Source organism: Dipodomys merriami, unplaced genomic scaffold (genome assembly GCF_024711535.1).
Source record: "Dipodomys merriami isolate MVZ:Mamm:240054 unplaced genomic scaffold, mDipMer1.0.p SCAF_365, whole genome shotgun sequence".
Lineage (NCBI taxonomy): Eukaryota > Metazoa > Chordata > Mammalia > Rodentia > Heteromyidae > Dipodomys > Dipodomys merriami.
The window spans coordinates 195,626-223,507 of NW_027205215.1; the positions used below are offsets into that span (position 1 = coordinate 195,626).

General features: G+C 39.7%; 1 protein-coding gene across 1 annotated transcript; it reads right to left on the minus strand.

The window, feature by feature from the left end:
- Positions 1-8,912: 8,912 nt before the first annotated feature.
- Positions 8,913-27,876, minus strand: LOC138804444 (vascular cell adhesion protein 1-like). The gene is made up of 9 exons (XM_069988699.1): positions 27,637-27,876; positions 26,784-27,059; positions 24,042-24,362; positions 22,583-22,849; positions 19,911-20,186; positions 17,395-17,715; positions 16,245-16,511; positions 13,671-13,937; positions 8,913-9,819 (listed from the first exon to the last, which is right to left on the minus strand). The coding sequence occupies exons 1-9, from the start codon at positions 27,698-27,700 to the stop codon at positions 9,659-9,661; spliced, it is 2,220 nt and encodes a 739-aa protein (XP_069844800.1). The 5' UTR covers positions 27,701-27,876; the 3' UTR covers positions 8,913-9,658.
- Positions 27,877-27,882: the final 6 nt, after the last annotated feature.

Here is a 27,882-nt window from a genome sequence, read left to right on the forward strand (position 1 = left end):
AAGATGTCAAAGTCCACAGAAATTCTCTCCTGATAGAGGGATTAAAGGTGATACAGCATACAGAAGGCTCTGGACTCCGACAAGCAGTGGTCAGCCCCGGCTCCGTGTTACAAATTACTCATGTGCTCTGTTTGGTTTGCTTTTCCATATTTTATTCTCATAAGTCAATTGTTTCATTGTGCTATGTACATCATGTATATAAAGGATTTTGATCAAGTCACACTTCTATGTTGTTTCATAATTACTTTCCCTTCTCCTCCCTCCTTTTATTTATTTATTTTATTTTATTATTGTATTTTCTGTGTGTACATATGTATGGATTACATATATGTTTACACGCACATGTTTATGTACACATATGCATATGCATATTACATGCATACACATGTAATTCATATACATAAACATATATAATGTACTTTTATATAATATTCAGCCCACATCTTCTCCTTTCCTTTTCCCTCACAAAACTTGCTTCTTTAAATAATGATATATAATAATTGTTATTATTACTATTACCATTATTAAGTTCTAGATAGCTTTCTATTGGTCTCATTAACAGAACTTAACCCAGTCTTAAGTAAAGTCCTGAATCCAGGTCCTCCATGTATTCATTCCTCCCACTCTGATTAGGCAGAGGCACCATGACAACACAGGCCACCCGGAAGCCTGGTCAGAAGGGACCTCGAGGCCCTTACTCTCTCCGCCCCATTCATGAAGCACATTTCAGCCTGTCCTTGACTAAACAGTACCAAGCTGGTTTGATTCCTCATTATCCTAAGATTCTAAGGATGGATATATTTCAGAAAAAAAAAGAGCCATGAGAAAGAACAATCTAATCTTCTAAAGTGTCTCTGTCGCTCGTAGGAAGAATTTTATTTTTCGTTTTTTTCTGGGAAAGCTATAAAACTATTATTAATAGGCTCCCAAAGTTCCGTGCTTTGGAGATTTTGAATAATTGGGTCTACTGTTATTCTAGCAAGTCTCAGAAGAGGACAGGTTCCGTTTGCATGGGAGAAAGAAGGACCAGAAAGAAGACTGTGGTTAAGCAAGTGTGACCCTAGACAGGGCAGTCAGGAGAATATTTTCCTTATATCTGTGACATGGACAACATCCTACAGTTACTTGGTTGAAAATAATCTGAGCAAATCAGTGAATTAACAAATCCAGTTGCTTAAGTGCAGTGATCTAATATAATGATATGGTGGGGTTTTCTCTGTTTCCAGGAATTCCTTGACTCCTTCATCTGCTCAACCGTAATCAGTTCCCACAGTTGTGAACTAGGCAAAGCAGGGTAATAGTAAGCAAAGTCAAAATCTGCACAAGGTCCAGGTATGAGGCTCAATACTTGGTAGAATGACGACGTTCACACCTCAGAATTTCTATTTAGTGTGGCATTTTTACCCTCCTTGTTAAGTCCTCGTCCTCCCAACCCCAGCCCCATGAGAATGCAGAATGATGATATGCAGGTCCTTCTAGTTATCTCCCGGCCATCCAAGGCCCTATTTAGAAATTCACAGAAGCAGCTGGTGGTGAAGGTACTTTCTGTTCTCTTCGGTTCCAATACTCAGACAGCCAAAGCACCTCCTCTCTGGAGCCCAAATCCCTGGATATTTATTAAGTCTTTGAAAATTCCAGATTTCAAGTTCGGGTAGGAATTTTACCAGATTGCTACTTAAAGACTTACTTGCTAGAGTTAACACAGTAAAGGGTTAATTTTTCTTATAACTAAAAGGTATTATGGTTGGCTAAGTGGAGAATGGTATAAATAAAAAACCTAAAATGCTCAGAATACTACTATATCAACATACACACAGTCATCCAGTGTGCAGAATTATACGCTGCTTACTGTTTTTATATATAATTTGATTTGTGCATTTATTAGTGTATTAATAGCAGTTTCTCCATATTAATAAATGATTTTGGGATAATGTAACTTTAGTAATTTTAGTAGCTAAATATTATTCTCGTATTTATAGATAGCATCAGAACAGGGGTTCTTTTAATTCTTACTAACATGGAACCTTGGCATTAAGTAACAGAACAGTGATTAGCACTAAAGGTAGAAAGCTTAGCAGAGAATCTGGGAGGATAATCAAGACAGAGATACAGATTGAACTGAGGGACAGCTGTGGTGGTCATATTCATATGAGAAAAATTAGATTTCATAGCAAAAATTATTTCATTTGTATTAGAGTAATGTGTTCTAGATACAGACAGGAGAATCATGATGGAGATTTACAGAAATTTAGATTTTATTGCAGTAAGTCTACAGTAGGACAGAGAATTCTGTGGGGGTTTTTTGTTTTGTTTTTTGTTTGTTTTCTATCAGTCCTGAGGACTGAACTTGGGTCCTGAACACTGTTCTTATGACTTTTCATTCAAGACTAGCACTCTCACACTTCAATCACAACTCCATTTCCAGCTTTTTGGTGACTAATTGGAAACAAGAGTCTCTCAGATTTGTCTGCACAGGCTGGCTTTGAACCTTCATCCTCAGATCTCAGCTTCCTGAATAGCTATTATTGCAGATGTGAGCTACCAGCACCCGGCAAATTTTATGTTTTTAATAAGTGCTCTATTTGGCTAGATAGTGTTTCATACCTACAATCCTAGCTACTTGGAAGGTAGAGACCGAGTGGGTTATGGTTGGAGGCCAGACTGAGCTAAAACCAAACAAACACAAGCACAGGAGATTCCATCACAACCAATAAAATGTGGGCATGGTAGAGCATGCCTGTCACCCCAGCTATGTAGGAAGTATAAATAATAAAATTGTGGTCCAGACCGGCCCAGACATAAATTTTGAAACATATTCAAAGAATAACTGAAGCAAAAAGAGTTGGCGGGGCAGGGAGATTGCCAGGTTCAAGTGAAAGACCATCTGCCTAGCATAAGAACTTGGGTTCAAACCCTAATATTACCAGATAGATAGACAGACAGACAGACAGACAAAGAGATAGATGGATAGATGGATGGACAAACAGACAGACTGAGGATAATTTTTAATGTCTTATGAAACCATCATAATCAGAAAGATGGAGAAATATTTCCTGAACACTGCGGAAAGGCTAAAGAGTATACAAGTATATCATATTAAAGGTTAACTGGAAAGCAACTATGGCACTTAAATAAGGAACCCAAACAAATAAAGGAGAAGTAGAGCCTTGTGAGATTGTCACAAGGCCAAATGAACTCATGTGGTCATTTTCCTGCCTGGAAGTGCAACATTCTTCCCACAGTGATTTAAGTGTCCATCGACCATGGCAAAATGACACTAGGACCCCATGTAAAGCAACTCCTGGAGTCTGTTTCTCCTTAAATGGACTTCATGTGGACACAGCCATGTGCCTCATAATGACCTTCATCTGTGGTGGATCACACACACAACTGTGGCCTCATGACAATGTAATGAAGCTGGCCAAGTCTAGTGGTACACACTAGTAATCCCCGCTACTCAGGAAGCCGAGATAGAAGGATCTCAGAACACAAAAAGAAAAACAAAAAGGACTGTGTGGAACAAGTGGTAGAATACTTAGCAAGGGTTGAGGCTCCGAATTCAATCCTCAATACTATTTTTTTTTTTAAGTAATGAAGCAGAAGTGGATTTGTGGCTCAAAGTGGTAGAATGCTAGCCTTGAAAGCAAAAAGGTATTGAAGCTGAAACATTTTCTTTTTTTTTTTTATTGTGAAAAAACTGTACAGAGGGGTTACAATTACATGGGCAAGATAATGAGTACATTTCTTATCAAGCATTGTAGCCTCCTCCTTTGTTTTCCCTTCCCATCCCTTCCAAACCTCCCCCCCCAATCCTCGCCCCCCCCCCCACCAAATTGTAAAGTTCGTTTTCAACATGACAACAGGTCCACCTGTATCCTTATTTAAACGACTTGTTTTTCCCCTTCCCTCCACAAATTATACTGACATCAAATACAGTGAAAGCAGAGGTTATACTGTGGGAGAGGGACATACAAAGCAACAAAGAAATAATCATATAAATGCGTTAGAAACAAATGCACGAAAGACAAAAAACATTTGAATACGTATCTTAGGGTTCATTTTCCTAACATCACCTTACCTGACCTTTTCTGCTTGACTCATACATATTCTAACTATTGCAAATGAGGGAAACCATGGGACCTATGTTTCTTTGAGCTTGGCTTACTTCACTTAATATAATTTTTTCCAAGTCTTTCCATTTCCTAACAAATGGGGCAATGTCATTCTTTCTGATGGAGGCATAGAATTCCATTGTGTATATATACCACATTTTCTTGATCCATTCATCTACTGAGGGGCATCTGGGTTGGTTCCATATCTTAGCTATAGTAAATAATGCTGCAATAAACATAGTTGTGCTGGTGAAGCTGAAACATTTTCTTTTGCTTAGGGATCTCATAGCCATCCTCTGTGTTTATGGTAACATTGGTGAAACAAATCTGCAGTAGCCATCAATATAAAAGTGTGTTACACATAATTAGGTATGATACATACATATGATACTCCTAAATCATATATTTACCATATTATACTTTTTTTAATTTTTAGAGCCCACTCCTACTTATTAAAAAAATATTAACTGTTTAATCTGGTCAGGTGGGTCCTTTGCTCCCCTCCAGGAGGGTTCCGGAAGAAGACCTTGTCATGGGAGAAGATGGTTCCATCATTATTGTCCATAGGGCCTTCTATTGGGACAAGATGCAAAGCTGAAGATTGTGTTCCTGCTGATCCCAAACGTGTGCAGGCCCACACTAGTGTGAGTATTTGAATGTAAACAAAAACATTTAGAAAATAAAGGAGAGCTTATAAATAAAAATCTTATAAAAGAAAGTATTTTTGTATAGCTGTGCAATGTGTTTAAGTAGTGATTACAAAATGAGTCAGAAACATTTTAGGAAGTTAAAAATGTATGCTGTATAATGTTGTAGTAAGCTAAGGTTAATTTATTATGGAAGAAAGAGCATCTTAATATACATGTGTCATAGTGGATGTATACCAATTTTTCCCTGTTCACTCAGTGGCTCACTCAAAGCAATCTCTGTCTTGAATGCCCCATGTTTGTGTATCTTTAATCCTCGATGTCATATTTTTTCGGTGCCTTTTCTGGATGTAGATAAATTTAGATACACGAGTACTTGTGATGCAATTGCTCACAGTACAGTGCTCAGTGCTATCACATGCAGCACAGGTGTATAGGCTTGGAGCAATCTGCTACCTATATGGCCTGATGTGTATGAGGATGTAACACTAGAGTGGTATGAGTATATTCCATAACATTTGCTCAATGATGCAATTGCTTAGTAACACATTTCTTAGAACCTGTAGTCCCATCATTAAGTAATACATGACTATTTTCCTAAGTTTCTAGGAAACTTGCTGATCTCAAGCCCATGTAATAATGTTCTTTTATTTGGTCTTACAGCTTGAACTCAGGCCCTGAGTTCTGTCCCCGAGCTTCTTTGTGCTCAAGGCTAGCACTCTACTACTTGAGCCAGAGCACCACTTGTGGATTTTTTCTGAGTAGTTTATTGGAGATAAGAGTCTCACAGATTTTTCTGTCCAGTCTGGCTTCGAATTGTGATCCTCAGATCTCAGCCTCCTGAGTAGCTAAGATTATAGGCATGAGCCACCGGAGCCTAGCATAATGTTCACTTTTTTTTTTTTTTAATCATGTACTTGAAGTTCCAGGTTTAATAGCATTTTTTGTTGGGGCTTTAACCTGGTAGCATTTTATGTTCTGTAATTGATTGAATTTCTTTGTATACTATTTGTATGCTATTCAGGAGCCTGAGATCTGAGGATTGTGGTTAAAAGCCTGCCCAGGCAGGAAAGTCTGTGAGACTCTCCAATTAACTACCAGAAAACTGGAAGTGGTGCTGTGGCTCAAATGGTAGAGCACTCGCCTTGAGCTAAAGAGCTCAAGGACCAGCACCCAGGCCCAGAGTTCAAGCCCCATGACTGACCAAAAACAAAAAAAAAAGAAAGAAAGAGAGAGAGAGAGGAAGAAAGAAAGAAAGAAAGAAAGAAAGAAAGAAAGGAAGGAAGGAAGGAAGGAAGGAAGGAAGGAAGAAAGAAAGAGTAAGAAAGAAAGAGTAAGAAAGAAAGGAAAGAAAAGAGAGAAAGAGCAATTTTAACAGTCTCAATTATAAATTCTTCTTTTAAAAATCCTTTTGTATTTTGGGGGAGGCAGGGATCAGTATGTTGTGGTTCTAGACAACACAAGCATAAAAGTGAGATTTCATTTCAACCCAGGGCTGGACATAGTGACGCATAACTATTAACCTAGTTACAAGAGCAGATTGGCTGGGCACAGTGGCGTGTGCCTCTCATCCTCAGATACTCAGGGAAATACCAACAGGAGAACTAAACTACAGTCTCCTGGACTAAAAGGGAGACTAGTGTGAAAAGGGGGCTGGAGGTATGGCTCAAGGGATAGAGCATCTGCCGTATAAGCATGAGGCCGAGTTCAATTCCAAATACACAAATTAATTTAGGAGTGATTCACCATCTCATCTCACTCCACAAAGTCTATGTGAGCTCATGACTCTTTTGTATTTTCCAAGCCTGAAACATTTTGGGAGCTCTCCTCTGGATTATTCCTTAACTGCTGCTGTGTTGCCTGATGATCATGAGCAGGAGTTGAGACACCCGGACTTGCCATTTTTCTTGTTTCCAAGGCTTGTTCTGCTCATTGTTGCTGTTGTTTTTAATGTAATATGTGATTTTTTTTGTTTCTTTTGTATGTTCTTCCCCTGATGGTAGAACCCCTGTTGTCACTGTGTTTGATTCTGGTGCCCTACATCTTGTATATACATTTTTCTAATTTGGGGAGGGGAAGGGAAATAACAAAATGCTGAAACAAAAATAAAGGTTTGGGCTGGGAAGGTGGCTCAGTGGTAGAGCACTTGCCTTGCATGCCTGAGGCCCTGGGTTCGATTCCTCAGCACCACATAAGCAAAAAGAAAAAAAAGCCAGAAGTGGCGCTGTGGCTCAAGTGGTAGAGCAGTAGTGAAGAGCTGAGGGACAGTGCCCAGACCCAGAGTTCAGGTCCCACGACTGGACCCCCCCTTCCCCCCCAAAAAAGAATAAAGGTTGACCCATTGTAATGATGAGATGTACAAGACACTATGTTGAAAACTTTACAACTTTACAACTGGGGGGGGAGGGGGAGTGTTGGAGCAGTGAGGGCTACTTGCTAATGTTCAGATTCATTTAACTTGTATTTTTTCTTTTCAAGATTGTATGGATTTGTGTGAGCAAAGACAAAAAGAGTTTCATTTGGGGAAAAAAAAGAGATTCTCTAAAATTAAAAAAAAAAAATTAAGTTACCCGAGACAAATATGTAACCCCTGCACCCAAGGACTAGAAGGGTCTTTACTTGAAACCGACTAATGCCTTAATTTTACATGTAAGAAAATGGAAGCTTCTTACTTTATAAGATGATTCAACTATTACTATTACTAGTAAGTTTCATGTTATTCACATCCTCCCCAAATTCACAGTTTGCGAACAAAATCTAGAGATTCTGTTATAGGAAGCAGATAAAAGTTTCTACGTGAGACTATTATTTGAAACTGTGTTTCCTTGTACAGTGTCTCTCTGTTTGCAAACAAACTGGGTTTATCACATGCTTCTCTGTGTATTATTTACCCAGAGGAGAAAAGGCCTTAGTAATGGCTACATGAGGCAAACTTCCATAGAGTTTTCCATGCATTCATTTGTCTTACATCTACTTCGTGCTACCGGAGCAGAAGAAGGCAAACTTGCCAGCCTCTTCCATGTAACTGAGGTCAATACTACAAAAGTCTAGCAAGATCTGAATCCATCGCCAGGAAAACCAGACTGAAAATCATTATGAAAGAGTTCTTTAGGTAAATGTTGTGGATTATCCCCCAAAGCAACTATTTACCTCATTTCTACTAGAACAAAAGAAATTAATGTTTCAAAGTTTTATTGTCTAAAAGGTGCAGTTTTTAAAGTAGAGGGTTTTTTTGTAAAAATGATTTTAAAAATTATCATTAGAAATGAAATTCTTGGGGCTAGAGGCGTGGTTCAGGTGGTAGGGTTCCAGCCATTGAGCAAAAGCAGAGTACAAGTTCGAGTTCGAGTCTCAGACAAAACAAAATAATGAGATGCTTTGTCTTAATATCATTGTCCTTCACTAAATAACCTGGTCTGTGATAACCAGGAACATGTAAAGCAGTATTTATTGAAGCTTTATTCATGATAGAAAAGACTAAAAAAAATCAAAAGGAAATGACATTATCTATAGATAGGTAAATAAATTGTGGCCATCTTATAGTAGAATGCTATGGAGCAATGAAAAATGGCCTAGAATATGGGTGAATTATGCAAGAATGAAATTTTGAGTGAAAGAATAAAGTCACAAGGCAAGTATGTCATTTGATTGTCTTCATGTAAATTTCAAAACATGGCAATAAATAAATAATATACTAATCGCATACATAGTATATTTGAGTAACTTTCCCCCAAACTCAAGGGACACATCACTATTCTGTTCAGAACAAATAACTGTTACTTCTGAGTGAGAGGAGAGAGTTGTCATCAAGAGGCATCAGTAGCATGACTCTCTCTTGAACTGTCAGTTTACAGTTAATTGCTCATCCATATGTCCATCCAACAGTGTTCGTACCTTTTGTGTGTACTATACATATTTTTTTTATTTTAAATTGACAAACTTGAAGAACCCCAAACCAGATATCTGAGTTTAATATAAAGGTTAAGAAATATGCATTTTATGCAAGTTCCCACAGTGGTTGTGAGAGGATCACACTTGCTATACCTAGAGCATTTCCATACTCTTCACCTTGGAAGCTGGCATTGTCAAAAGAAGTACACCATAATTAAAAGGAGATCACTTATAATAATAAATAAGCACACAACACTCCTAGTTCCAGAGACTAATTTTTACTATACAAAAAACTCTTAACAGCTACAAAAGAAAACCCAAAGAAGATGCATTTTCTAACCACATTAGTCAAGTTACATAAGATTCAGATGAACAAACATCACATCTCCGTACCATGCAAGTACCATATAGAGAAACCTGGTCAACCATTATACCACCAGCTGAGGTATTTAGTACCTGAAAGTCAACCCAGTGCCCTCCTTGTTTATCATTTGCCTATAAAAAATGAAGCCCTGGATTCTTTATAAAACATGAAATTATTGTCAAGAAAATCATCAGAATAAAATTTGGTTAAGGCAATAAAATAGAAGAAACATAGCCTCAGCCAACTGCCAGTCAATACGAATATCAAAAGTTCCTAAAATGTGCTGTAATTACAGTCATTCCAAGCAACGCTGGGTGGTTATTTTCATGATTTAAACATAGAGTGCTGCTATCCCAAGCAATCTTGCTATGCCATAATTTTATTTTACATATGTACAGGTTGTGTTATTGTCTACACGCATCAGGGACTCTCTCAATCATCTCATCTCAATAGCCATGACTTATCAAGAAGAAAGTTTTCTGTTGGTTCTTGCTCTCAAAAAGAGCCTGGGAAGTCCCCTTCTCTTTGCTTCCAGTACATTCTAGGAAGTCTGAATGTTCAGTTGTTTTTCTTGTAGAATGATGAGCACTATTAAGGATTTGAACTTACAAATAGGGTCTCTGATTGAGTATTTCAAGTGTGAGCTACGCTTTTGATTTCTGTGCATCTACAAGACTATATGATCCTTTCATGTTGGCTTTTCTTGCAAAATAAATGGTCATTCCAATGGCAGGTATTATGAGAGAGGATGCACAATACAGTACCAGGAGTTCAGGAGAAAAATAGTCTTTGTTATTTTCTCTTCCTGGAAAATAACCAAATAGGTGCAATTAATGTCCAGTACAAAAAGAAATCATTAAATAACACGTTTTATTCTTATAGTACAAGTAGTTCTCCAAAAAGAAAGAGCTCTAAAGTCATGATGAGGGCCAGAAGGACCCACAATGCATTTCTCTGAATTACCCAAATAACACATTGATGGATGCTTTGGTCATAATGGATCTAAAGATGACAGCTGTCAATTTCTACAAACTTGGATTCAAAAAGAGTCCATTTCAGGAGCAAAATGGAAATGAACATGCAATGTTTGGGGCAGGGGTCCTTCACAAGCACAGGAATTGGAGGAGGGTCTTCGAGGAAATAAAAAAAAATCTGCTAGAGTATTGAGACTAAGAATTCTGATCACCATGAGTGGAAGTGGCTCACCAGTTCTCAAAAACAAACAAAAACCCCTTGTAACATTTACAACATGAACATTATAGTTAAACTCTATAGATTGAGAGGGAGAGGAAGAATCCGGGCTGATGGCATGCATGTTTGCAAGCTATGTTTTGTCTGACTGAAGGAAGGGCATCTTAACATGTGTCATTCCCCTTCAGTATTTGTGTTTACTGGCGGTCTTTGGATAGTATTGTATTTCAGTTTTAATGTCACTCGTGTAATGTCACTCATTCCCTACTGCTCCCCTAGTCTGTTAAGAACCCAAACATGTTCTCACTTTTGCTTCATATCATTTAGCTCTACTTGTAATTAAACATTATAACTATTTACTAAATTTGGTTTGCTTTTCTGACTGTAAACTCCATAAAAACACATACGTCTGCTTTCCTTTAGACCCACCAGCCTTTAAGTCACTACTTGGAATAAAACTGGTACCTCCAAAGTACTTTTTAAACTCTAATAAAGTAGTGTGGCTTTTTAATCCTATCGTTTTGCTAATTAGTTATAACTGGAATATGAAAATAATAGTATACAAAAACTTTAAAATTAGTAGTCTTTATAACCTACCCCAAAAAAGTCACCTGGCAGCTGCAATTTAACATCTGATAGTGGTAAGAGTGTGTGGGACACAGCCCAGCATTTGTGGAGATGTGCTTCTCTTTACTTGGCACAGCACTGAATGGTAGACTTACAATTAAGGTTCACGAAGTGGCATGCATGTGGTCTTAGTGCTGACAGGACTTAGTGATCTGCCTATGGGCATCACTGCCTTCCACCTAGAGCGTTCTAAACACTGAAAGCCATCCAAGGGAAAAGAATCAATAGAATCACGTGATGTGAAATGAGCTGTATCACATTATCAAGGAAACAACACTTTAAGCATAATAGTTGCTCCATTTTTCAACATTTGGTAGGTATAATTGAGCTAGTGAATGTATAAGGATAACTTGTTAATTTATGTGCCCATGTGGAGGCTTGAATTCAGAGCTTTGAGCTTTTTGGCTCAAGGATGTAGCTCTACCACATGAGCCACAGCTCTCCTTTTGATGGCTAGTTGGAGATAAGAGTCTTCACTTCTTGTCGGGGTTGGCTTTGAACCTCAGTCTGCATATCTCAGCCTGCTGACTAGCTAGGTTTACCGGTGTGAGCCACCAGCAACCCAACTAAGATTCTCTAAGTTTTGATCTCAGGGCATCATTCTTGTTCAGCTGATGGTTTACAACTTCAGCCATGCCTCTAGTCCAGCCTTTTGGTGCCTAGTTGTAGATAGAGTTTTAAAGACTTTTCTGCCTGAGGTACATTCAGTTCCAACTGAGAACTATTACAAGCATGAACCACTGACACCTGGCACATTGTAATGGGATGTTTATCACCATAATTGTGGTTAAGCATCAGTACTGATGACATGCTGGGCAAAACTATTTATGTCATTATTTTCCTTTCCATTTAATAAGTATTATATTTGCTTTTTACTTTTCCCCTCAGGCAATTGCAAGAAAAGTCTTGCTGCTGAGTCAGTACCCAGGAGAATCTTCTCATAAAAATGTTAATGGCTGTATAAATCCTGAAACTCTTAAATTCCTGACCATATCTATCAATTGAATACATTTAAGCCACAACAACACAATTTCAAAACTCACTTAAACACACAGGAAAAAAAAACAACTTCAAAATACACAGGAAAAAATGTCAATTTTTAGTCTTCATACATGTCCAGCTTTTTAAAACCAGATTTAATTATGGAGCATGACTTTGAATTTCTGCCTGAATGCCTAATATTTGTTTGATTGTTCACTTATACAGTGAATAAACTGTGGTAAAAAATATATGTGATTAATTTAGTAAAGTAATTTAGAAAAGGTAATGTATACAGGAGAAGAGATAAAAGTCAAGAAGAAACTTTAATGTGTCTCATAAAGAACAATTAATTACAGACAGATGGACAGCAATGTTAGGAGTCCAGGTTACCCGAACTAGGTGGAATTACGGATGGCCAGAAGCACTGAGGATTAAAATGGGAAGAAAGGAATTTCAATGCACTCAGAACTGAGATCTCAACTCCTCCAGCATCGCCCCTTCCTCTTTGGAATCATGGATTTCATAAACCCCCGGGTCATTTTCAGCAACACAGTACAAGGTTCCATTCTTGGAACTCATAGTAAGTTCATTGGCCAGACCAACACTATTCAGAACAATCACCACAAGTGGATGGTTAACAGTCTTATGTGTAATTATGACATTTTCCCCTTGTTTAACATGTCTAGATGGATGTATTGATATTTGTGTGTTTCTAGGAGCTACTGTGAAAACAGAAAATATATAGTACATCTTGCCATCTGGAAATGGCCAGATAAGTAAAATTTGCTTTACATTGGCAAGTATTTGCCGACTTTCACTTATGTTGAGCCTCTTAAAAGTTGGCATTTGTAGTGCCATCACTTTACCACCAACTATGGCTTCCAGTGCACCACAGGCTCTTATTAGTGTGCAAGGAGTGTGAGACCGATTAATGAAGACTGACACAGCCCACTTCTACCAGTAAGATCAACAGATCATACCTATTGTGCATTCACAGGAAGGAGTAGGAAATTAATGCTCCACCTCAAATGTCTTTGATGAGGCCATTGTCCCTCCCTCTCCCTGTACACCAGTGTGTGTGTGTGTGTGTGTGTGTGTGTGTGTGTGTGTGTGTGTGTGTGTGTGTGTGTGTGCGCGCGCGCGCGCGCTAGTGCTGGGGCTTGAATTTAGGGCCTGGGTGTTGTCCCTGTATTTTTTCACTCAAGGCTAGTGCTCTACCACTTGAGCCACAGCTCCACTTGTGGATTTTTGGTGGTTAATGGAGAACATAGTCTTATATACTTTTCTGCGCAGGCTGGATTTGAAGCATTGATCCTCAGGTCTCAGCCTCCTGAGTAGCTACGATTACAGTTGTGAGCCACTGGCACTAGGCAGAGATGTGGATTTTAAGGGAAATGATTCTGTAGCCTAGAGGTCTTTTATATGTTGTCCAGAATCAAAATTGGAATTTTCCGTGATTATCTCTAAAAGAGTCAATGGAGAATATATGAAGTTATTCCTGGTGGAGAAAATAGGATAGTTTTCTAGTAAGAAGGACGAGGGTCTGGATAGGATTTTTCTTTTCCATTTTACCCCCTCTTACTTCTTTAGCTTCCCAAGGAAAGGTCTTGGAAAATATGGTAAAACACTTAACAAATCCAAGACCTCAGAGACTAATGCTAACTGGGCAACTTTAAAAAGAAAGAAAAGAAAGCAAATGGGAATTCCACAGTCATCAATGATTTATGTTAACTTCCTCCTGAAACTCGACAGCTGGGCCTGATTATTTCAGGAAACAAGAAAGAGCCACAGTCAACACAGAATTCAACTCCTTCATGTAGGAAAGCCCACACTGAAGTCCAAAGACAAAGAGCCCACCTTTAACATCCAGTGTCAGACTTCTTAACTGGGATCCCACTTTGTTTTTCGATTCACACTCGTACACGCCTGCATCCTCCAACTGAGCTTTGCGGATGGTGTACGCGCCATCTACAGACCTCAGTACTGTATCTCCTGTGTCTGCTTTTTTCTTCAGGATTATCCAAGTTTCTGGAACATTCCCACAAGTACAGGAGATAATGACAGTGTCTCCTTCCTTGACACTCTCAGAAGGAAAAACTGTCAGTTGTATGTCCTTAGGAAAAACTGAAAAAAAGACCATTGAAAAGGCATCTTTAAGGCAATCCCATAATAAGTTAATAACGTAAGCAAGGCAAGAATGAAGTCAAGCATTTGCTGATTTGTGTTTTAGGCAAGAGAAGACATGACTTATGCTTTTTTTCAGTTCTCGTAACAGAATTCCTTTTGTGTATGTGTTTGTGTGTGGTGCCAGTCCTGGGGCTTGAACTCAGGGCCTGGATACTGTCCCTCAGCTTTTTGGCTCAAGGCTAATGCTCTAGCACTTGAGTCACAGCTCTACTTCCAACTTTTTGGTGATTAATTGGAGATTAGAATCTCACAGACTTTAACTCAGCCTAGCACAGAGAATACAATATGTGGGTATAGAATTCAAATGTTACTGAACCAGAAAATTAAAATCATCGTCATACTGTTTAGCAAAAATTCTTTGTCGTCCAAAGGCCTCTGTGTTTTGAGCTAGATTTTCTCAGATGAGGAAATTAAGTTGCACACAGATGGCTTGTTTATTTGTCCTTCACAATACAGTTACTATTTATTAAGTTCCAGGCTGTGGCCTCGGTACTTGAGGTGTATTTTTATTAATGCAACTGTAGGAAGGACTTACCTACCCAGCATGAAAATGATTCCTGCTAAGGAATCCCTATTTAAGGCCACAGGGGCATGGCATACAACCTCAAAGGATCTTTTCCTGTCTTTTTCTCTTCTTCTTTATTCTTTTTCTTTCTTCTCCTCTTCCTCCCCCTCCTCTCTTCCTTTCCTTCCTTTTCCTTCTCTTTCTTTTTTTCTTTCCATTTATTTTCTTTGTGTACATGGTTTCTTGAGACATGATCTAGTGATGTAGTACATACAGTCTATTTGAACAAGAACTAGCTAGTAGCCCAGGCTGGCCTGAAATTCAGTCCTTTGCCCTTAGCCTCTTCAAAAGGTTTTATTTAAGATTGTGTGTTGAACTTCCAAATTTCTTCCTTTACAATGTAAAACTCAGTGGGGATGGAGGTGTGGCTCAGTGGTAGAGTGCCCAAACTAATCCAGCCAGATTGAGTGGTTTTAAACTTAAACCATTTACAATTACACATTTCTTCCTGTCTTTATTTCAATAATTGTCTCCCAAGAGCCACTGGAATTTTTGGCACAAGTCCTGGAGCTAGCAGTTTAAAAGAAAACTTTAGGGTTGTTAAAAGAACTTTGGGCTGTTTGATGAGCAAGTTCTATTTCAGGAAACAACAAGAATGATCTAAGGTTCTATATATAGGAAACATCAGGAATGCTTTTAAGAAAAAACCCTCAAGGGGCTGGGAAGGTGGCTCAGTGGTAGAGGGCTTGCCTTGCATGCATGAGGCCCTGGATTCGATTCCTCAGCACCACATATGCAAAAAGAAAAAAGCCGGAAGTGGCGCTGTAGCTCAAATGGTAGAGTGCTAGCCTTGAGCTGAAGAGCTGAAGGACAGCGCCCAGGCCCAGAGTTCAGGCCCCACGACTGGACCCCCCCCCAAAAAAAAAAACCAAAAACAAAACCCTCAATAGACTGGGTGCTTGTGGCTCATACCTATAATCCTAGCTACTCAGGAGACTGAGATCTGAGGATCTGCCAGCCCAGGCAGAAAAGCCCAATTAATTACCAAAATGAGCTGGAAGTGGAGTTGTGGTTCAAGTGTAGAGTGCAAGCCTTGAATATAAAAACTGAGGGACAGTGTCCAGGCTCTAAAGTCAAGCCCCTGGATAGGCACAAAAACAAAACAAAACAAAAATCCTTAATACATTTCTTTTTAAATAAAAGCTTTGTTTAAGCTGGGCACAGGAAACTCACACCTGTAATCTCAGCTACTCAAGAGGCTAAGATCTGAGAATCAAGGTTGAGTTGACAAATCAGAGAAACTCTTCTCACCAGCTAAACAGCAAAAAGCCAAAATTGGAGGTGTGGTCCAAGTGATAGAATACCAGTTATAGGTGAGCAAGCCAAGTAAGAAGAGCTTTGAGGCCGGACTTGGAGGCCTGAGTGAGTTATTAGAGTACTAGCCAATGAGCAAAAACATAATGTACCAAACAAGTTAGAATCCCAGTCTCAGACCAAAAAGAAAAAAAAGAGACCTAGAGTTCAAGCCCTAGTACTGTCTCTCTCTCTCTCTCTCTCTCTCTCTCTCTCTCTCTCTCTCTCTCTCTCTCTCTCTCTCTCTCTCTCTCTCTCTCTCTCTCTCTCTCTCACACACACACACACACACACACACACACACACACTTTGTTTCCAAGGAAGGTTTTGTTCATCATCAGAAAGATAACTTAAGAAAATCCTAGTGAGGGCCATACTGTGCTCACCTTGTACAATTAATTCAACTTCTTTTCTGCTTATTCCAGCCTGGTTAATCCCTTCACACACATATATGCCAGAATCTTCCATTTTTGTAGAGATTAAGGTGAGAGTTGTATTCTCAGAAAGAGGCTGGAGAGCACCATTGCTCAGCTGTCTGCTCCACAGAATTTTTGGATCTGGGAAGCCATCACTAAAGCATGTCATATTCACAGAGCTGCCCTCCTCCAGGATGGAGGAGGGGCTGACGAACACCGTAGTGTCCTTAGGAGCAACTGAAAAGGGAGAAACACTCATTAGATTGACATTCTCATGCTCTCAGTTCTGAAGAGTTTCAATGACACTGTAAAACCGGGCAATGGAATCCATGCTTTTGTCTACACATCTTGATCACTAGCAGAGCCTTCTGTCTGCATTTACTCTGGGAGATGCAGATAAGTAGCAAACAAACAAGTCATGGCTATTTCCTAATGGAAAGAAGTTCTGTTGGATCCTTCTTGCTACCAAAGCAGTGTGAGTGTGTACTTGCCCTTTGTGGTGCACTAAACATGACTAAGACCTACTGGAATCTCCTCTGGGAATAAGTGAATATTATCTTCTCTACCCGTTGAATCTGCACTGACCTTGTAACTCATTTGAGCCCATGGAATACGGACAAAAATGACAGTGACATACCCAAACCCAGGCTTCAAGAGGCAGTTTTCATTGCTGCCTCCTCAGAGGTCTCTAGGGTGGAAAGTGAGCCATCTCCCTTGAGAAGATCATGACATGAAGAAAGAGGTAGAACTGGTCACCCCCAGGAAGGGCCAACACACAAGAGCAAGACCAGCTGAACCCAGCCAGAGGCTGAGCTGGATTGAGGATGCACTGTTTCTACCAGGCAAAGCAGAATTAACACTCACCTGGCCATTGATGCCAGTGCCTGGAATCTTTAACAAACCAATGGCTATCATTTTATATGTAGGGGAGGTATTTGTCATCGACATTATTAATTTGAATTTTTTCTTTTTTCCCCAGGAGTTTTGTGTGTGTGTGTGTGTGTGTGTGTGTGTGTGTGTGTGTTTAACTATTAACCTCTTGTTAACCATTGCCTGACAAAGGAGAGAAAGCAATCAATCCAATGTAAAGAGTATCCAGATGTAGCATAAACATAATTACCATTGACATACAGTGTCTGTGTACTCTGCCTTTGTTTGGGTTCAGATTCCATCTCACCCATATGTAACTTGGCCAGACAAACAAGAGCTTTTCCAGTATCTTCAGTGGTGGGGGTGAAGGTCATGTCCAAACTTTTGGTCTCCAGGGATTTCCTGTCTGTTCCCTCCAAAAACTGTTTACTTGCCAAAATCGTTCCTTCCTTTAATAATTCAATCTCCAAATGATCAAAAGGGTACACATTAGGCACTGTGCAGTTCACGGTGACAGGGCTCCCACTCACGAGCAGGCCACTCATCTCAATTTCTGGATCTCTAGGGAAGGCTGTAAATATCAATCAAAAAGGTTGTGTGAGACATTCAGGAGAAAATGGAGTTCTGGTCTGTTAAATGCACAGGATTCATAATGACATCTCTACAACTCAGCTGGGAAAGAATCTCAAGCCTAGGTGTCCTTGGCTCACGCCTGTCATCCTAACTTCTCAGGAGGCTGAGATCTGAGGATCAAAAGTTTGAAACCAAGCAGACAAATCTACGAGACTCTCCAATTAAACAGCAAAAAAACAACAACAGGAAGTCAGGATATGGCTGAAGGGGGGAGAGCCCCAGCTCTGAGTGAAAAAGCCAGGGGAAAGTGGGAGGCCCTGAAATCAACTCAGTACACACACACACACACACACACACACACACACAAGTACATACATGACATTAAGCCTAAACACAAAATTATAATGTTGATTATAATATTGTTGGAAACAGTACATAATCTTTTCTAATGATGCCATCCAATCAACCACATACCTGATCTTTGCTAAATCCATTCAGCTTTCCCTGTGTTACCTGCGGACTCTGTCTGTGCAATTGTAAAATATTTGTGAGTACTTAGCATGAACTAATGCTAAATGTAAGTAATGCTATCTCAGTCTTCTAGGCAGCCCATAAAATGGTATCATTTCATTGTCTCATGGCTAGTAAAAATGAATTTTTTGAAAGGCTACAAGACTTCTCTGACTTTAGAATCTGGGCTGTTCAGCTTCTCTCTATCAAATAAGACTCTAAGGGCAGCTCCTAATCTAGGCAGTTTAGCTAATGATAAAATATAGGCAACAATGTTAAAGTATGTCTCAGATAATTCTTATTAAGAAAAGAATTTATAATTTAGGCTCTAATCTAATTACATAGAATGTAAACTGTATCGTAACAAATTGATGAGACTGAAATAGTTATCAAGGATAAAATCGCATGACAAAGCTTTTCTCCCTGAAGTACAAGGCTATGAAAGTAATATATTTTTAAATGTTTCCTTCCATATTGCAGGAAGACTTCACCACTGGTTTTCACCTCTTCTGAGAATGTGCCTACATCAGCAGTTTCTAGGTAATACGATAAAGCGGTAAAATTCACCCTCCTCTGGAGAGATTTAAATCCCTTTACAGACATTCACTCCTTCTGGGCAAAAACTTGAAGGATAGCACAAATTTGGGCAGGGTTTGTGGTGGGAAGAAAAAAAAACTTCATAAGTTGTGCTTTGGAGTTTATTGAATAAGATAGGTCAAGGTGATCCCTTCAAAAATAAAAACCCCAGGGGCTGGGAAGGTAGCTCAGTGGTAGAGTGCTTGCCTTGCATGCATGAGGCCCTGGGTTCAATTCCTCAGCACCACATAAGCAAAAAGAAAAAAGCCGGAAGTGGCACTGTGGCTCAAGTGGTAGAGTGCTAGCCTTGAGCTGAAGAGCTGAGGGACAGTGCCCAGGCCCGGAGTTCAGGCCCCACAACTGGACCCAAAAAATTAAAAATTAAAAACCCCATAACTTCATGGTTCCTTTGCATATTTTCTTCTGGATTCATTATACAGTAGGATGCCTCCACAACCTCAGATTCATGGGAAGTCAAGGTTGCAAAGGATTTTCGGGAAGGCAGCAAAAAGAATAAAGTAAATGGATTTCAGGACCCGATGCTGCCTCGGGATTCTCGGGATTCTGCTCCAGCACACACCTGAGCTTTTATAGCCTCTGGCCTGCCTCGTCTCCTGTCCACTCCCTGTCTTCAGTTTGTGGCTTTCTGCTGCTTCCCAATTGCCTCATTTTACTCCATTCTGCGGATTAAGCAGAAGGCTTCATTTTCACCCTCAGTTTGAATTGCTCAGTGGTAGCCACCTCTACTCAGTTATCTGGATGGAAGCTGCACCCCCTCACACACACACTATTCTTACTGTCATCTCCATACACCCCTGCATACCCATGAAGGGGTGTGGAGGAGGAGGGACATAAGTGTGACCAAATTCAGGGTGAAACAATACAAGAAGAGGAAGTAAAGACTGTAATTGCGATGTGCATATGCACATGAGTCAAGCCGATCATGTCTCACCAAACTGCATTCATTCTCAGAGATTTAGGAACCATTCACAAGGTTAAATTCTCCTTCTAAACTAATGAATCCCATTGCCTATCACAGATGAGGATTCTTTTTCTTCCCATAGAAATGGGAAAACAACACAGCGACCAGTGGTGAAAATCACTTACAGTAGAGTTCCACCTGAATCCCCTTTTCCTGCTTCTTAGGTCCACAGGTCGCCGTGCACAGGTAAGAGTGCTCGTTCTCGAAACTCACAGGGCTCAGGGTCAGGGTGGACTTGGCTCTGACACTCTGCACCTGCCCGCTCAGAGGGCTGTCTATCTGCGTTCTCCAAGACAATGATGGAGACTCGCAGCCTGTGACAGAACAGGTCAGCACCACGGTGTCCCCAATCTGGGCAGCAACCCGCGAGCCAGGAGAGATGTCCATGGTAAATGGTTTCTCTAGGGAGAAGAAAGGACAAGATGTATAACGGATAAGATGCTTTCCTTCATCACAATCTCATTTATAGACCCAATTGTCCTCAACCCTCTCCACAACTGTCTGTTCCAGGAAAGAATTACTCTTTCCACTTCATAACCATGAGTTACAAGACTATATCTCATCTCTCTCTCTCTCTCTCTCTCTCTCTCTCTCTCTCTCTCTCTCTCTCTCTCTCTCTCTCTCTCTCTCTCTCTCTCTCTCTCTCTCTCTCTCTCTGTGTGTGTGTGTGTGTGTGTGTGTGTGTGTGTGTGTGTTAGTACTGAGGCCTGAACTCAGGGGCCTTAGGCTCTCAATTGCCTATACTTCAGGCTAGTGCTGTATCATTTGAGCAACTCATCCACTTCCAGCTATTTGGTGCTTAATTGGAGATAAGAGTCTCATGAGCTTTCTTGCCTGGACTGCCTTTGAACTGCGATCCTCAGATTTCAGCCTCCTGAGTAGCTAGGATTAGAAACATGAGCAACTAGTACCTAGCTAAAACCATAATTTTTTTAAAACAGTGAATCCATTTGAGGGCAATCAAAGCAGAATAGTTATAGACAGATGTGAGTGGCTGGCATCGTTCTTGGCAATAATCCAGTCTCTGTTTGGGTGTAGCTTGTTAGGTCACACTGTAATGCAAACAGAAGATTGGATCCTTTGCTTGTTCCTGTGTGTCAGGTGGCTTGCATATCACTTCCCATAGATTATATATTTTAATCATCATGACAACTCCACAAACTGACCTGTTGTTTTCTCCGCTTTTCCCTTCTCCTTCTTCCTCTCTCCTTTCTCTTCCTCTCCCTACCCCACCTCTTTCTCCAGAAGGCAAGTTAGACTCTGCTGTTAAATAATAATTTCACCCAACTTGTAAGGGGCAAAATTGGGACTTTAGCCACGATTCCAAATTTCAGTTGCTACAACAACTATGTCTAGTCATTCTAAGGGGAAAATAGAAGAGGTTCTGAAAAATATCACACACCTTCCAAACACACCAATGTCTTCAAATTATGAATCTGTGCCAGCATCGTCTGTTTCAAAACACTAAGCTATATCTTTGAGAGTTGCATAGAATCATACTAAAAGCAATGTAACTAGTTAAGTGGTAAAATTGTTAAGTTACCCCTCAAATATGTTGGATGAAATATAAAAATATTTTACAACTAATTCACGGTCTGAAAGTTGAGAAGAGAGGACAACTCTGGTTATTCAGGAAAGCTGTCCAGCTGAGCTTTGTTTTTCTTCCAAAACTGCAATTGGAATTTAGAGTCCTGTCCTTGCTAGACAGGTGCTCTGCTACCTGAGTCAGGCATCAGCCCTTTCAGCATTAGCTTTTTAAAAAATAGTATCTCAGGCTTTCCTGGACCATTGTCCTCCTATTTTGTGCTTCCTGCATACCTAGGATACAAACACAAGCCCAGCATTATTTTATTTGTTGAGATGGTAGCTCAAATGGCAAAGCTCTAGCCTTGAATGAAAAGGCTAAAGGTAAGAACCCAGGGTCTGAGTTCAAGCTGCAGTACTGACACACACAAGTAATAATAATAATTGAGATGATTTGCTAAAGTGGTAAAGTACGGGTTGTGATCCTGTAACTGAAGAGCTATTGGACCTTATTTGGCAACTTACAAACCATGCTGACTCTGAGTTTTAAGCTATCTCATAGAATTCTGGAAAAAGATCAGTATGGTTCATAATTTGCCAGATGACTCCTAGCAAATGCTAGGTATACAATCAATAGCTAGTACAACAATTCTTCTGAGACGCCATTCTCTCATCTGAACCATGGAAACCAAATACTCACCCTCAGTTATTTCTTGAAGGTTGGACTTAGCTTATATTAAGAAATATAGCTGGTAGTTTATGAACACTATTTTATAAGAACTCAACTGAGAAGGGATAAAAATAATACATGATAGCAAGAGAGTTGAAGAGGAGGTCAGATTCTTGGGATCATGCTGAGAAGAACTATAGCATCTGCTGACATGAATCCGGATTTGAGAATAACCAGTGTCTGAGGGTTCTGTTGTCAGGCAGAGTGAAATGAGATGCCCAGGTGGGGTAATTTGAATATACCATCATCCATGGAGCAGGAGGAAGGAAGGAAGCCAAGCAATGCAGCAGTGAGGAATAATGTGATCCAGAAAAGAATGAGAGAAGCAGAGCCATGAAGCTCTGGGAGGAAAGCCTTCCTAACTGTCAGAGTAGGATACATATTTGTGCCAAAGTACATAGCCATACAACAGGTTCTCATGGAAAGGATCAGGAAGCAATTCAACATTCAAGCTTTATCACCATTGCTCTACTCCCAACCATAGCGCCATGATCATGACTTCCACCCCCCCATCCCCGCCTCCTGGCTCAATGTTCTATTCACCTTGAACAACTAATTCCACTTCTGTTCTGTGTCTTCCAATCAGATTAGCTCCTTCACACACATAAATGCCAGAATCTTCTATCCTCATAGCAATTAAGGTTAGAGTTGAATTCCCAGAGAGTGGCTGCAGATTCTCATTCTCCAGTTTCTTGCTCCAGAAAATTTCAGGAGCTGGTAGACCCTCGCTGGAGCAGGTCATCGTCACAGAGTCGCCTTCTTGCAGCCTTGTGGAGGGCTGCACAGAGATGACTGTGTTTCGGGGTGAGACTGGAAAGACAGGACATAGCCAAGGCCATTGTTATGCATCATCTTTAGCCACTAGGTTTGCAGGCTGTATTTGTGGACCTTCCCACATCTACACACTACCTGGTCATGGTAGCACAGAACAAGCCAATTTATGAATAACTCATTGAGGTGTGTTTTTTTTGGATGTTTGGTGTTTTCAGATCGACATAAATATTTAGAAATGGCCTGAGGATCATGTGACTTAGTGAATGTCCTAACTGAAGAAGGAATCCATCCAAGAGTCCCTTCCAAAAACTCATCCCGGTCAGCTGAAAAGTGACCGGTGGATCACACAGCCTACAAAAGGGTCAAGCTGACTTCTGAATCCTTCATTATGAAGATGTTTTGCCTCGATTTAGCTGGAATTTTCCTTTCTGTAACTCACTTTTCCACTTTGGTCATAGTTCTGCTCTCTGAGATTGCAGAGTAAATTAAATCCTTCTCTGACATAAAATTGACTTTCCAGCAGAAAAGAGATCTCTAATCAAGTCACTGAAAGACAATTGGTTTCATTGTTTTCTCTTCCCCCTCCCTATCTTAACTATTCTTCTCAAAACCTTGTTAAAAATCCCTTCCATCTCATTCTCTTTTGACTAAATGTGCAATAATTATCACTAGTCCTTTTGAATGGAATGCCCATAGAAGAATGGAGTATTTTAGCATAAAACAGTAAAACAGTACAGTTTTCTGGGCACAATTTTAGGATAATAAAACTGTCCCCCAAATTCCCTGGCAGTCTTGGAGAGATGGGGGAATCAAATCCCATCACTGTCCATCCACCTGATGTACATATGCATGGTTGAGCTTACAAGTATGCACAAGTATATATACACCCATGCACTCACAGAGAATAACTGCTCCAGTCCTATCTCTATATTATGACACTAATATTTCAAGTGATAATATACTAGCCTATAGACATGATCTAAAACATATTGTTATTGGAGCCTATTTTCTACTACCCTCTCAGGTATGATTATTTCTGCTGGACAGGTAGAGAAATAGACAAATTAAGGGAACCCTTTCACAGTTAACAGAGCCAGGAAATTGAGCTCAAGTCTTCTCAAACCAAATTCAGTGTTCTTTTCATTATGCTATTGGAATATATATACTTGTTGTCAAATAAATTCTTACTGAATTCCCATGGACTAGACCACATCCCACAAGTACATACTGTAGACTTGCAGCTCTTTGGTAGTCTCCCTTTCTTTGGGTGCAGAATCCATTTCATCAATGTGTAATTTAGCTCGGCAAACAAGAGCTTTTCCAATATCCTCAATGACAGGGGTAAAGGTCACTTCCAAAGTCTTGGTTTCCAGAGACTTCCTTTCCATGTCTTCCAGAAAGTCCTGATTTTTCATGAGATGATCGCCTTTCAGTAAATCCACCTCCAGCCTGTCAAAGGGGTATACATCAGGGACCACACACTGGGCCGTAATTGGCTTTCCGACCTCCAGAGGGCCACTGAGATGAATCTCTGGATCCTTAGGGAAAGCTGGAAAGGACAAATGAGTTCATAAGTGACTTTCTGCTCATGTTGATAAGATCACTTACTGATTTCCAACAATGCAAATGAAATCTAATCTAGTCTTAATCCAGTAAAATGAATTATTTAATTAGATTTTTACGGTTTGGGATGCTCTCAGGAGGTCAGAATCAGCTATGTATTGGAGCATTCTTCCATTTTGACCCTGTATATTTTAAAGGTTGTATGTTACCTGAGTAAAACTTAGGTGCCTGTAACCATGCTATAGACCTAACACAGATTATTTTGTTTTACCTTGTTTTAAGATTTTTATTAGCATCTGCTAGTTTGTAGAAAGTGGGAGTTTCCTTGTGACTTTCCATACATACATACATACATACACACATTGCTTTGGTTTTGCAGATAAGAAAATATGGATTTAGTATTTGCATAATTTTGCCTGAGGGCACACAGCTGATAAAGGTCAAAGCTAGGATTTAAACTCAGGATTTCTATTCTTTTATATCACTACTGCAGATTAATACTACATTGTACCACATTATCTTATTCTAGTCAGGGCAGATGTAGTTCCATTTTGAAGATAAGGGGCAGCTTGGAATATCTTTGTAAAAAGTAGTTTTTGTGCAGGGTATGCAAGAAAATGAAAAATGGTTTAAGAGCTGGCTTCTTACCCTGTTGCTGGTGCCTCACATCTGTGATCTGAGCTACTCAGGAGGCTGAAGCCCATATGACTTCAGTTCAAAGCTAGTGTGAGCAGAAACGTCCATGTAACTCCATCTCCAATTAACCAGCCAAAAGCTGGACTGGACACATGGATCAAACAATAGAGCATCAGCCTTGAGCAAGAATACTGAAGGAGTGTGAAATTCTAGGACCAGAAAAAAAATTCATCCAGCAGAAAGGTTGCTTCTATGCAACCTTTCAATACGAGAGTTACTTCCTGAACTGCCTAAGAACTAGTGCTCCAATTAGACCTCTATCGAACTTTCTAGAACAAAAGGACACAGAATCTCATCACCTTTGCAAAGTATACCTCTGTCGCTGCATGCTGTTTTGATGTTAACAAGTTGGTAGATTTGGGACTAGGTAGTAAAAAGAACACCAAGGTCAATTTCTCAGAACATAATAATCAAATGTGGAATGGACACAGAACTTTTACACATAATGAGAAACAGACATTCTTGGGGGGGTGGGGGAAGGACACAACATAGGCAACATAATTAAAGCCAGAAGGGTCCTTAATTCTCTTTTGAAAGTCTTCAACTGGTACATATGGGCATAAAACAAAGGAAATGGTATTTGAAATTTTTTCCATCAGTTCTTTCTGTCCCAAATACTGTGTGAAATGTGCAGATAATCCAGCATAGTTTTACGACAGGTAATATAAGAATGTACTAGTTTCCCTTGTATTTACATAAGGGGACCTTTCGAAGCGCTCAGGAGGCAGCCAGACATAAACTATGCATGTACAACCAGCATAATTGAAAGCAGCCGGCCAGGCCCACTTCCTCTAGAAGCTTTAGAAACACATGGGCCTTGTTGAAATTCCCATTAAGGTTACTGGGCAAAGTTGGATTTGGGTACAGTAGAAAGGTACCAATGTAATTATGAGAAAATTGAATGAGATGTTCATAAAGAAATGACCATGCATGTGCATAGTCTTAATGTTTCATCTTGTTTATTTAGAAAAAGACCATCGATAACTAAAGGGAATTGATTTAAGTAAAGTTTATATTTTACTCTTGTTGATGATTTCATTTATGGAGTTGAAAAGGGTGCAAAATTGCATTTTTTGGCAAGCTGGTACATGAAGAGCGTTCACTTACACTTACCAGGAAAACATTTGAGGTTGAATACTAATACTTCACGGCAACAGTAACAACAAAAATTTCTAAATTTGTCAACACAGACATGGAATGGATAAAATAAATGTCTGCAGGCATTTTTTGTTGTGTCTACAGAGAATATTTTGTATCTATTACTAAATTAGAGATCTCCTACTTAATCTTTAAATGGATTTTAAGCACCAAATTGCCTAAGAATAACATGAATGCAATGTCCCTGAAGGGTAAAATTCATAAATCATGTAGATGTTGGAGCAAGCAAACATGCAAGGATATGATCAAGTTCAAGTTTAAAAAAAAACACATTTAGAAAGCCTTAGAGATAGTCCATTTTATGACTAAGGAATTCATTCCCAGGAAGACTGAAGCTTTCTTATGCATTCTTGCAATGTTTGTTGCAAACAGAAGTAGAAGTCAAAATTTGGGCTAGCCTTAGTCATCTATAACTTTTGGATACTGTATGTTTGCTAGCCAGGAACCCAGAAATGAGTACCCTTTTAACCACTGTTCTTTTTTAAAAAAAAAAAAAAACTATCTTAAGGCAAAATAGAGATAAGCAAATTTTTCTTTGAAAAAAGCAACTCACAGTAGATCTCCACTTGGATTCCTTTTTCCATCTTCCCAGATCCACAGGTTGCGGTGCACAGGTAAGAGTGTTCATTGTCGAAACTCACAGGATCCATTGTCAGCGTGGACTTGGTCCTCTCGTGGCTCACCTTCGCGTTTAATGGACTGTCTATCTGGGTTCTCCAAGAGAAAGATGGGGACTCACAACCTGTCGTGCTACAGGTCAATGAGATGGTGTCACCAATCTGTACCAGAGTGCTGTAATCAGGGGAGGTCTCAATTTTAAAAGCTTGAGCTGCAAAGGAAAAGAGAGAGAGAGTGAGAGAGAGAGAAAAGAGTGGGAAACAAAGTTAGCTGGTTTGTCTAGAAGTCTATCCTTACATCTCTACTCTAGTACAATGTCTCAAATCTATCCTGCGTAATGTCTTTCCTGAACAGCTTCAAACACACTTAAGGTAGCTAAGAAACCCTATCACTACTGCCCAGGAAGGAGCTAGAATCATTAACACCCAGGATAACTTGTGCATTCTTGACCTTCGTGCTCATTTATCAAAGTTGTTTTGGGATTTTTTAAAAGTTTGACCTCATTAGCAAATACAGGAAACTGAAGAGATATATCTACTACAGACACAATCCAAATTACCCATTTGACATTGGGGGGAAAGAAGAAGAGAGGTATTGCAGTTCTATGACAGTATATAGTGTATAGAAAAATCTCATTAGCACATTAAAAGTTAGCTTAAATTCAGTTTTCCCATTGTTTAAAATCCTTAGTGCTTTTCTTCACTACCCCAGGAAAAATAAAAATGAAGCCAACAAACCAGGGTTAAACATGGAATATTAACATTTGAAACAGATCAAGAAGAACTTACAAGCTGCAAATACAATCCAAAGTAACTCTGAGGCTCCAAAGATTGCGACCATCTTCCCAGGCATTGTGAGTTGCTGCTGCGATGAGAAAATAATGGCTCAATAGGCTTCTTTCTGGCCCCGCTTGAAAGTGCCTGGGCAGTCTTCAGCTCCCAAAGCCAGAGAGGCTGGTGTGAGTGAAATAGAAAGTCTGCTCTTTATAAAAGAGGGTCTTGCTGCAGAGGCAAAGGAGGAGGGAAATCCCTTCA